Source organism: Neovison vison, chromosome 4 (genome assembly GCF_020171115.1).
Source record: "Neovison vison isolate M4711 chromosome 4, ASM_NN_V1, whole genome shotgun sequence".
In the NCBI taxonomy this organism is placed as follows: Eukaryota; Metazoa; Chordata; class Mammalia; order Carnivora; family Mustelidae; genus Neogale; species Neogale vison.
In genome coordinates, this window is record NC_058094.1 from 83,601,581 (window position 1) to 83,614,833 (window position 13,253).

Sequence of the window (13,253 nt, forward strand, 5' to 3'; positions counted from 1 at the left end):
AGAGAGAGTCAATTATCATATGGTTTCACTTATTTGTGGAGCATAACAAATAGCATGGAGAACATGGGGAGTTAGAGAGGAGAAGGGAGTTGGGGGAAATTGGAAGGGGAGGTGAACCATGAGAGACTATGGACTCTGAAAAACAATCTGAGTGTTTTGAAGGGGCAGGGGGTGGGAGGTCGGGGTACCAGGCGGTGGGTATTATAGAGGGCATGGATTGCATGGAGCACTGGGTGTGGTGCAAAAAAATTAATACTGTTAGGCTGAAAATAAAAAAATTAAATAAATAAATAAATATGCTCTTTTAAAAAATTTTAACTCCTATTTGATTCTTTTGAAAATCCATATATTTTAACACAATATCCTGTTCTTGACTTATAATTTTTATTCCTTTACTTAAAGAGCACATGATAATTTAAAATAGTTTTGGATTTTTGGGGGGAAGCCTGGGTGGCTCAGTCACTTAAATGTCCAACTTTTGATTTTGGCATGGATCATGATTCAGGGTCATGAGATTAAGACCCACATCAGTCCTGTGCTGAGCATGGAACATGTTTAAAATTTTCTCTCCCTCTCCTCTAACCCTCCATGCCTCAAAAAATAATTTTGAATTTTTTAATCTCTAAATTATGGTTTCCCCTATAGTGATCTATTTACTCAATAATTTAACATTTTGGATTTAAATCTTTCATGAGAGTATTTTACTGAAAGTCTCATGCATCCTGGTTTGTGGGAGTGTCCCTACAGAGCTAAATTCTAACACTGGCCCATTAGACAATAGTAATATCCTCCAGTCCCCTTTATGTTTTATTTTATTCTAATTTGTTCTGGTTGGGGGTAGCTGTACCACATGATAGCACAAATTCAAAACTGAATCCCAGAGGAAGCAGAAGACTTTTCTTCAAGTGGGTGGCATCTTTTATTTTATTTATTTATTTTTTTTCAGACATAGAGCATCGGGGATATGAAGGGACTTGATTTTCATTAATAACACTTGACTATTTTGATATATCCCTAAATTATTCAATCAAAAACATATGTATAAACATGTATATTTATAATTAAAGCTTCAGAAAACTTTACATCAAAATTAAGTTAGAAAAAATTTGATATTAAAGCAACACAATGTTGTTTAGTCCAAGAGTCCTGTTTGAATGCTAAATCTGGAGAAGAAATGAGATTATATGTGTTTTCAGATGCTTATTCATTAAAGTAACTCACATTTTACTAAATAGGGAATGTACCTTGGTCTCCGAATGCATTGCTATCAAATTATGCAGGCAAGTTTTCCAATGGTGTGGAAATAAGAATATCGAACTATAAACAAATCCTATATCCTGGGTGTCTTCATTTCCATGATGGAAAGTAGTAAGGTAAAAATCTATTAACTCTTGCTTTCAGTTGTTAAAATGCCAAAAAGAATTCATTATGATTTTTAAAAATGTAAGATGCTAAGAGATTTCAAATAAAATTTTGGTATAATAATATTAAAAAGCTAGAAAATAAAAAGCTATGGATGCTAATGCTTACCTACATTTATTATATGTGTGTGGGTTGGAATAGTAAACAGTTCTTACTATTTACTCTATATTTAAGTTTTTTCAGATTCTTATTTACTTTACTATTATTCAAAACCTAGATAAATGAAGAGGTGGCAAAGAATCCTGCAGGTTATTGAAGGGAAAATGTAGGAAGTGTCAAATGTAGCTGTCATCATAAATAAAGAATACTGTGGAATTATTACAATTATGAAATATTTATAGCAACATAAATTACATTAATTATTAATACTTCTTCACATGTCGAGGTTAGAAAGGGCAAGGAAGGTTGATAACACAGATAATTGGAGTCATTCTTAAAGAAACATTCATCACTCATATTTTTGGCAAGAATTCCATAAATGAGCAGATCTACATTTTTATGTATCCAACAATAAAATGACTATGTTTACTGAAGGGCATTACAACCTTCCTCAAAGGCTGATGCTCCTTTCTATTTTAATAATTTCTCATTAATGAATTTTCCATCCACTATAGCTCTATACAATTGCCAAACTGTATTTCCTATGTAACATCCTATTAGGATCAGAAGCATCTGGAATGGAATGGGAGTCACAATGGGAGTTTCCGAAGTATCATCACAGAACTAGTGTATCAGTAGCTCTGGGATAGAGCCCTGATCTCTGCACCACAAACAAAGGCATGAGACATAACCACAGTGGAATGTGATGAGACACACAGCACATACATCTCTCCAACTTCTACATCCGCCTAAGATATCAGCATGACTCAGGTGTGAGGACCTGAGGCTAGGAAATGGGGTATGCCTATGGCTGGAAAGACATAGTTCACAGCTTTGTAGATATATTGAGCTATCCAGATTTATTTTCACTAGTATTTCAGTCACACATAACTTTGTGGGCTAGTATGGGCTAGTAGCACCATTAATAATATAATTTATGCAATAATATAAATTATGTATTCTAAAAAGCAAATTTAAAATTTTAACACATTAATGGTAATAATGGCATATATATCAAGAATTTCACATTTGTGGGACGCCTGGGTGGCTAAGTTGGTTAAGCAGCTGCCTTCGGCTCAGGTCATGATCCCAGCGTCCTGGGATCGAGTCCCACATCGGGCTCCTTGCTCTGCAGGGAGCCTGCTTCTCCCTCTGCCTCTGCCTGCCACTCTGTCTGCCTGTGCTTGCTCTCTCGCCCTCTCTCTCTGATACATAAATAAATAAAATCTAAAAAAAAAAAAAAAAGAATTTCACATTTGTTATTTAATCTTCAAAAATAAACATGTAAGGTAGTTGAACTTTAAAAAATTACCAATGAAGGAACTGAGGTTTAGATGATAAAAGTAACTTGGTTTTCATAAGAGAGTTATTTAAAATTTTTATCATTTAAATTAACTTGTAACTGGTCTACCATTTATAAATAGATAGTTTAGATGTTTATTTTTATTTTTTTTTAAGATTTTTATTTATTTATTTGACAGAGAGAGATCACAAGCAGGCAGAGAGGCAGGCAGAGAGAGAGAGGAGGAAGCAGGCTCCCCGCTGAGCAGAGAGCCCGATGTGGGGCTCTATCCCAGGACCCTGGGATCATGACCTGAGCCAAAGGCAGAGGCTTTAACCACTGAGCCACCCAGGCGCCCCATATAGTTTAGATGTTTAGAGCTTGATCAATTTTTACACATTGAGGCTGATGTCAAGGGTAAGAAATGCATGGCTTGCCTTTGCTTCTCTATCATCACACAAACCTCACACACTGCTGACTTGAGTGAGTCCAAAACTGAGCCTATACTTACTTTCCTCATTCAAACAAATGTTTTTATAATGTTTATGAGGCAAAGTAAAAGTTAAGCTCAGCTTAATAAAATTATAAGTAGAATTATTATTTTCTATAATCAATTATTTTAGTCTATAATCAATAGTCTAATAAATCAACTAGATTCTTGGCTAGATTAATCAGACATCACTTTCATTCTATGCATTCATTTAGATTCATGTAAAATACCTTCACCTAATTTTGAAAATTCCTTCTAACTTTTAGATCAATTAAACATAGATCTCCTATACAAAAATGGTGATTTGAAGGAGTACATGGCCACCAATGCTCATAGCAGCAGTGTCTAAAATAACCAAACTATGGAAAGAGCCCTAATGTCCATTAATGGGTGAATGGATAAAGAAGATATGGGGGGGGTATACTATGAAATATTACTCAACCATCAAAAGGAATGAAATTTTGCCATTTACAACAATGTGGATGGAACTAGAGTGTATTATGCTAAATGAAATAAGCCAGTCAGAGAAAGATGAATACCATATGATTTCACTCAAATGTGGAATTTAAGAAACAAAACAGATGAAGATAAGAGAAGGGAAGAAAAAATAAAATGAGATAAAAATGGAGAGAGACAAACTCTTGACTATAGGGAACAAACTAAGGTTTGCTAGGTCAGGAGATGGGGTGACTGGGTGAAAGGCATTAAGGAGGATACTTGATTTAATGAGCACTGGGGGTTTTAAGCAACTGATGAATTACTAGATTCTATCCCTGAAATAAATAATACATTATATGTTAATTAACTGGAATTAAAATTAAAAAAATAGGTTTCCCACATGTTAAGATACAGTCAAACTATCTTATGGAAATAGCTCTCTTAGGTCTTCAATATTATATTTAAATAAATATATGTTTTTTGTTGAAAATAGTTTTGATTTAGTTTACTTAGATAAATTTTTTTTAAAACTGCTTTTAATATGATTAGAGAAACAGATATGAAAGAAATATAATAAAGTATGTAATATGAAAGAAATCTAATAAAGTATGTATTTTCCTGGAGAGGAAATGATAGTGCCAATTATTACCATTTAAATATTAAGTGCAATCAAGATTATCTTCTATAATAGATACAATAAAAAAAATGCATGATATGTCTCTCCAAGTACTTTTCCATCTTACCTGCTGGTTTACAGGAAAATTTCTGTTGATTTTTTTAATCTGCAACAATAAATAAATAATAAATGTGAGAACAATAAACATAAAGTTACACGAGAGCTCCCAAATTTTAGTAGAATCTATTTTAAGTGAGTTAATATATACTGATATTCTAAATTGACATATTAAAATCACTGCATGTCAAACACTAATTATAATTTTTTTGAAATTTGATTATCAAAAGTATTCCAAATTTGACATGTAAACATTTTGAAAGATTTTAATCTAACAATTTTCTCATTTATTGAGAAATGAAAAGCCTCTGCTTCCATATAATGTTAAATAACAATCTATGGAAAATATAGAGTAACTTTTTGTAGTTTATTTTTTCAGTTTGAAATATTATATTAAATGTATTTTAACACTGAAGAGAATAGAAGAAATATAATACTCCAACACTAAAAGATAAAGTATGTGTGTCAAAATATTTTCACTCAGGACCCTAAATAAAGTATAACATTTACTTTAAGATAATTTAATGATTAACATTTCAAAACAACTTAAAATGAATCTTCAGAGAAAGGATTTCCTCTTTCATATAAACAAACTTCAAAATCCAACTGAAAAATGAATATCATATTTAGACAAATGACCTTATAACACACAAAGTCTTTGTTCAACAGAATCTTTACTCATTAAACCAATTTTTATTTCTCATTGATTTTCTGGAGAACTTAAAGACTGCTAACTCTGTGCAATATAACCATACACTACCCTAATCACAGACTGTTTCCACTTAGAAATTGTTTTATTGAATTATTTTATTTTTCCTTCTTTGTTAGTTTTGTTTCCTTTTGTCTTACTGACAAATGTGTAAATAACAGGAAATTTAATTGATATGATGCATAAAATTAGAGAATCATGAAATTGTGTGTAAGAAAATACTTTCTGGCAAACTGTGTGTCATTTAAAATATATAAAAAAAAAACTTTAGAAGATTTATGTGATTTCAGCAGGTACATGTACAAAAAACATATATCTTTCTTATACTGCTATAGTAATTACAAAATAGTTTTTGCTTTGATGAGGAATCAACTAAAGAAACCTCTAAAACTATTGGCATCTTAAGCTAAAATCAGTATAGTCTAGAGACATGGACAGAAAAAACAGCTTCCTAAACACCTTTTCTTAATCAATAAAAAAAAAAATCCATATTGAATACTTTGTGGAACTATGCTTCTTGCTAGTTCTTATGGATTATTATAAAAAAATGTAAAATTCTACCAATATTTTGTATGGACCCTTGTCTTCCAGCATGAACTATCTAGCTTTGTAACTTTTATTTTTTTTAACTGAAAAAAAAAAAGACTGAATAATTTGAGTAATCATAACAATGCTCAGGCCACAGTATTGTATGTAAATGTGCACATGCACATACATGTCTAGATTTAATAAATGCAAAGAGAAATGTTGAGACTGTCATTCATTCATTTCTAAAATCCTTTTAATGATCTTCTACTGATGTGAGTCATGGTGCTCGAAGTGCTGAAACATGAAAACAAAAGTCATTCCAAGCTGAGACAATAGCATAATGAGGCTAGTTTACAGAATCTGAAGAGTCCAAGTGGCTTCAGTGTGGAACGAACTTAAGTGCAACACAGGAGCCACAATGTAGATGCATAATAACATTGTAAAGTTTTGCAGTCATAGAGACCTGCATTTGAAATCCAGCTGTAACTGTTGTTAAATATCATTAGACAGTTATTAATTATTCTGTGTCTAATCTCCATCTTTTGTAAAATGTCCTCAACAATATTAACCACATGTATTTGTTGGAAAAACTAATGAAAAAATAAATGTCATGAAGTTAGAGCTTAATAAGTGATGACTACTATTAATATAATAAATAATAATATATAAAATTAATATAAAAGAAGTTTGTATTTCCTTTGAAGACAATGATAATGTACATATGTATGTACGTATATATGTATGTATGTATTTGAGACAGAGAGAGAGGGAGGGAAAAAGAGCAAAAGCAGAGGGAGTATCAGGCAGAGGGAGACGGAGAAGCAGACTCCATGCTGAGCAAGGAGCTCCATGCGATGTAGGACTCAATCCCAGGACCCTGAGATCATGACCAGAGCTGAAGGCAGACGCTTAACTGACTGAGCACCCAGGCATTCCAACATTGAGAATGCTTTAAAGAAGCTAAGCAAAGATGTCTTTTGCAAATGCCTTTCAGTTTTCTTGGCAACTCTAGATTAGGGTTTATATACGCAAGTACCAAGTGAGTGACAACCATATGTGAACCAGGCTGGGTTCCAGAATATAGGTTGCCCACCATTTACCTCCAGAGAATCACTTGCAGGCATGCCACGGTCAGAGGAATAAGGAATTAGTTGAAGTTTCCTCAGATGTGAAAGTCTTTATCAGTTGGAAACAGTATGCCTATTTAACATTTACAAGCATATTCTAGGAAACCTAAATTATAAATAACACTCAACATAGGAAATGCTAAATGCTAGAAGTACTTTGTTTTAAATCACTCATTTAGTAGTTATAAGAAATCATATCAATAAAGTAGCTTGATAAGATAAAAATATTGGAAACATTAATGACAATTTAACCTTATTTTTAAAAATAAAGCTGTATGTTGTATGGTTGAAATAATGTTTATTTATTAAAAGTAATAAAATATCAAACTATAAAAAAAACTATAATATATTCTTAAATGCACTCATTGAGCAAAGTTTTAAAAACTGTCTTCTTTTGGCAACAATATTAATTCCAAATAATGGAAATCCTAAATTCTCTGCATAATTTTAGACTGCTCTTCAAATAAGGAAAGTTAAAATTTGTCCAAAAGATGCTTTTGTTAGAACCCAATGTTAATCATGTGTTATCAGAACCAGTAATTTGTATTACGCAAAGCTGAAAAATTAATATAATATTGAACAAAAAGAGTCAGTGTCTGAACATGAAGGCTTGAAGAGACAAAAGTATATAATTACAGATACATCAAACTAGCTCTTTATGGAGCGGGATTACTTAAACTATTAATCCCAAAGCTGTAAAGGAAGCAGAGTATGATTTTGACTATGATTGCCTAACATGTCATTCTATAAGAATCTTAAGTGACATTGACAACTATCAAGTAAAGTGCATTCAGATGAAGGAAATCCATGTTAAAGATTTTATTCCAAAAGAGAAAGACAAATCTGTAAACACTGGATGTTTTAACATCATGTTGATTTAAGCTAAGAATTTGGAATATAATTAATGTCTGTGTGGAAGTATAAGAGGATACAATTTGCATTGTGTATTTTTTTTCATGACCCCCTCACATCTTGATAAAAATAGGAAGAATACTTGAATCAGTACTCACAAAGAAATGATAAGGAGAAAGATGGAAGAATGGAGGGAGAGAGGAAAGGAAGAAGGAAAGGAGAGAAGAATAAACAAATCTCTCAAGCATATGACTTTTATTTATGTAGATATTCTACCTTCAAGATGAATACAGAATTAGATCTTATGTTGAAACCTTAAGGAAAGATACTTACTTCAAAGACAACAAAGTTTTTCTATAAATAATTTTTAATCACATACCTCTTTGTAAATCTGATAAAAATTACATGACCTCTTCTAAAAGATTCACAGATGCTTTAAAACTTCATAGAGAGTTCCAGAAAAGAAGGAAAATTAATTTAATGGCTAAAGAAACAAAGTTGATTTGGCCTTCCATCAGGTAGTAAAACGTGATGGTCCTGTAGAGAAGATAACTACAACAAAATGAGCTGAGACTGAGTGCTATGTCCAAAGGTGGAGGCTTTGCATATCCAAGAAGTTTTATGCCACAGTTATTCACAAACATGTGAATTGATCTACATATTTGAAAGACGATGCCTAGATTCAGAATGGTGTGACCTACTCGAAGGAAACAAAATCTAGGTGATGATAATTTCTTATTTTATTTGAGAACATAAGTTTTATAAAAGTATGGTATGAGATTCAAATATTTAAAAATCAAATATCAACTTATTTTTGTTTTATTGTGCAATTGTATGATAAGGCCCAACTCAGTGGGTCATTTCTGGAATTACCTTTGATTCCTAGGTTGCTGAAGTCACTTTGAGAATGGAAATTCTACCTTCTCCTATCTTTTAGTTCCCACAATATGGGATTTTAGTTTTGCGAATGACATAAAATTCATGGCTGAGGTTAAACAAATGGCATTTCTTTGTGTAGTACCTACTAACAATGACATTCAATAAAAATTGTTATTCAAAATCAAACCTATGCTATCATATATCCTTAAATAAGTTCTTTCAGATTTGTTCAAGAAAACAAAATATAGTACTTTAATTTCTATTTTTTCTAGAATCACACTGGAACATTTCCTTCTAAATAAAAAAAATGCAGTACTTCAAAATAAATGGGAGAGACAGATATTTTCAGGTTTACAGCACAAACACATGCATCATTTATAGCATACAATGTTTTTACAATGCAGACAATCCATGGAGAGCTGCAAAGATTTCCTAGTTAATCTGTGTTCATATGGCCTAACTAGGGAATGTATTGAGTAATTTTAAATTGAGATAAACAAATAGGTACCTGAACAAATTTTTTCATTAAAATAGGTGAAAGGACCAAAAGAAAACAAATGAATTCTTTTAAGTTACTATGCTATGAAAAAGAAAGTTGATATTTCTTCATAAACCTCTAGGCTTAGAAATAGCAGAATAAAGGTCTAAAATAGTGCCCCATTATAAATGGCCTTCTTTAAATTTCTTTCTTTCCATATCACTTAGCATTGTGAAATACTATTTATTTTATGTTCTGTATTATGATCGGCTTGCTCCCTCCCTTTAGAGAAATTTCAGACTTTTGTTTTATTCCATATATTACTTCTTACATGTAAAAGATTGTCTAGGTCTTAGTGGGTATTCAATCAATGTTTGCTGAACAGATGAAAAGACAGGATATCTCAAAACAAAGAATCAAATTCTCTGAGGTTAACTTGGTATTGAAAGCAAATTACTTCTAAAGAAAATAAATTTCTAGATTATTAACTTTGAATGTCTATAGGAATTCTAATGGTTTCAAAACATGGAGTTAATACTATACATGAGAGTTGGAAGGAATGCTTGATGATTAATAGCAAGTTCTCATCTCCCAGGAAGAATAATTTCCGGACTGAGACAAAAGCATGGAGAGAGAGATAAAGAGAGGAGGGGATAGGTTGGGGCATGGGAGGCCAAGTTTTGAGGAAGTAGACATAGAAAGCACAAATTAGTTTGTGACATCCCAGTGGAGAGCTTTGGACTCTCTTCTTCAATTTCACAGAATCCTGTTATTAAGCATGGCTTCAAAACAATAGAACAGCTATAGCTAGAAGAAGTGTTTTAATCTGAAGAACAGAATCCAAGATTTCTCATGAGTGCTAGGTTGATGAGAAAATAATAGCAGTGCTGGAAGACAAAAGGAAGCTTCATGACATGTGAGCTGAAGATACTGGTAGGATCACACACAACGGGAAGTGCGTCAGGGACAAAGCATGACATTCAGAGTGCATGGTACGGACTGCACAGAAGAGTTTCCAGAGACTAATGCTGAAGTGAAACATTATTCCTGAAGGGAAAAGGGAGGAAAGGGAGAAGAGGAGACCCAGAATTTTAGTATTTACCCAAAAAAGACTGAATTATAATTTTGAAGTGGCTACGATACTAAGAATCATCAACATTGAGTTTACTGCATTAGTAGAAATGGCAGATTGAGTACCGTGAGATTTAAATAGACTTCTGTTAAAAAAATATTTTATGACACCTGAGCACAGTGCTTAGCCAGTAAATTATTATCGTACCTCTCAGTAGGATTTCCTATCTTCTGCTTTTCTTGACCTTTGAAAGTGACCTGCATACATTTATTTATAGAGGGGATTTGGGAATTTCTTTCTCCAATTTCTCATTGTAACAAAAAAGGACATCACAGATGAAGGTTCACATTTCTATAATTTTATATGTTCTTGATAAAAGGGAGATTAATAAAAACAATAATCTAAAATGCTTATACCACACTTCTAAGACGCTATTTTAAAAATTCAAATCTCAAATTGGTAGAATGTAATACCATGCAAGTCCCTCCGTGATCTTGTCCCTGCCTCTCTTGGGGATCACCTGTATACTAGGTCTCTGTCTGTATGGAACTCCTGGATACAAACCTGGTGCCTTCTCTCACATACCCTCTCCCTGCCACATCACCTGCTAGCTTATGCATGCACGTTTTCTCTCCTGTCCCTTTCCCTCTATGACCCATCCTCACTCCCTCTCTTCTCTTTTCTTTTCTTTTTCACCTGGCAAGATTCCAGTCATCTGTGTGTGCGTGTGTGTGTGTGTGTGTGTGTGTGTGTTTACCTATGGTGCACAAAAATTAAACAGCTTTTAAATTCATCCTGAATATGGTACAGTCTGGTTCTGTCTGACACCAAAGGCTGTGGTGTTGTATTACATAATCAAGAACCATAAGCATCATAAAAATTTTTCTGAAAACTCTACTGGAATTGGCCAGTAGCTTTCTCTTTAGTATTCTCTGTGGCTCTAATTCATACATTGTTCTCATTCAATGTGCTTACTGACTTCTACATCACCATAACCCTTAATTGCACTGCCTTTATCTTCTCTTAGCTTAGCAGTGTGTCCAACTACCTGACAAGTATTACCAATCACCGTTAACTATTTTGTGGGGAATATCGCATGCTTCTGCTACCTTCTCAAACTCATTGACAATCCTAGATCTGAATCAAAATAATGCCAGTGTTCCTTCTGTTGGTGGTACTCTGAAGCTTATCGCCAGGGTTTGCCGTGAGGCTCTCATTTGTGATGTGAAAATATGTAACTTCTTGAACTAGGTTCTGATTGAATCTTCTTTCTTAGTATAATCTTATAACTACACTTATGACAGAGACTTGTAACCTATTGAAGGAACCCCATTTTTCAACTTTGCCAATGATTTCTACATGAGTAAAATTAACAGAAAGGCTAAAAATAATGGAAATCACTATATTAATATGTATTTTGGACTAATGATAGAAGTTGGTATTAGGAACTGACACTTGCTCTTTCAAAATATAACATTTTTTTTAACTTTATCAGAAATTCTGGAAATTTAATTTTTATGACAAATTTCAACATGTTAATTTCAATATTTACTTTAATTTTCAAAGACAGTGAGGACTACCTACAAAAACCTATTTGTAAGCCAGGTATGATTTATGGAAACACATCTAAGGAATGGTTATTAAAGAAGGAAAATAATTTAGTCTCATAAATAGATATGCAAAATTGTTTTTTAAAATGCAATTCCAATCTTTATAAAGAATGGTAAAGGAAATAGAATAAGTAAAATAAGAAAATAATGATCTTTTTACATTATATAGAATCATTTATTTCAAATTAACAAATATCATGAAAAGAATTAAACATATGAAATTGATTTAGCAAAAAATAATCCTTATCATTATTATTTAACAGTGGCATTAAAAATTATAGCCCAGATAATATGGGGAAAAACAGAATGGAAAAATGTGACTATTAAAAAGAGCAGAATGCGTATGTCATTATTGCATAAAAAAATCCAAGATAATTAGACAAAAATGACTTAGATTTAAAGGTGTATGAATATCATGTATGTATATCCAAATCAGTAGTCTTCAGCTTGGAAAAAAATAGATACAGAAATGGAACAAAATGCTTTTGATGAACCTAAGAAGAATAAAATTCATAACAATTAACTTGATATGAAATATGTAGATTATGTAGATCCATTCCTGAGTGTCAAATTTCTTCCAAATTAAAATTTCTGGAGATATCATTTAAATACAACTGTATTTAGACTTCTATGGGTCCATCAGGAATAAATGGTCAAATATACTGGAGGGTATTTAAGGTTAATCTCCAAGGCTATTCAAATGCATTTAGAATTTTAAGAGCATGTAGAATTACAGTAATTAAAACAGGGTTTTGGGGCACCTGGGTGGCTCAGTGGGATAAAGCCTCTGCCTTTGGCTCAGGTCATGTTCCCAGGGTTCTGGGATCAAGCCCCACATCGGGCTCTCTGCTCAGCAGGGAGCCTGCTTCCCTTCCTCTCTCTCTGCCTGCCTCTCTGCCTGCTTGTGATCAGTCTGTCAAATAAATAAATACAATTTAAAAAAAAAATAAAAAATAAAACAGGGTTTTGCCACTGCAAAATTAAATGAGCCAATGACTTTTAGCAGATAATTAATTGAATAAATAATACTGAATAATAAATATACTAATAAAATATAATATGTAAATAAAAATATAATAATAAAAATAATTGAATCTAAAATGTGTATACTGAATTAATGATAAAGTTGTATTTTAAGTTTTAACAGAGAGCAATAGTGGAGCAAGTGGTTAATTACTTCAAGAACAATGGATCACCCACTAGCCTATGCAGTCCATATTTAATGAGACATATTTAAGAAAGAAAGCAAAACTATTAGGCTCCTAAATAGAATGAGAAAGCATGAAGCACAACTACCTCCCTGTTGATAACAACTAGAATGGAGTTGTGAACTGACTAAAAGCATTTGTTTGAAGGCATGTGAGCGCACCTGCTGTTCACAAGGGTGTGCATAGGTAAGGTCTAAGACAGATGAGCACACAGTGGTGAGCTGGCCTTCTGAAAATACTGGACTGGCACTGGAAGAGTGTGAGAAGCATAATTTGCCCAGACAGAGAAATAAGCAGAGAATGTATTTTTCTCATAGGATAATATT

General features: G+C 32.7%; 1 protein-coding gene across 2 annotated transcripts in view; it reads right to left on the reverse strand.

Moving 5' to 3' along the window:
* SNTG1 (syntrophin gamma 1) overlaps positions 1-13,253 on the reverse strand; it is a 939,244-nt gene that overhangs the window by 168,375 nt on the left and 757,616 nt on the right. For both annotated transcript variants that reach the window (XM_044245618.1, XM_044245617.1), the window contains one exon: positions 4,475-4,513. In XM_044245618.1, coding sequence (XP_044101553.1) covers positions 4,475-4,513 — 39 coding nt within the window. The remainder of the gene's footprint in view (positions 1-4,474; positions 4,514-13,253) is intronic.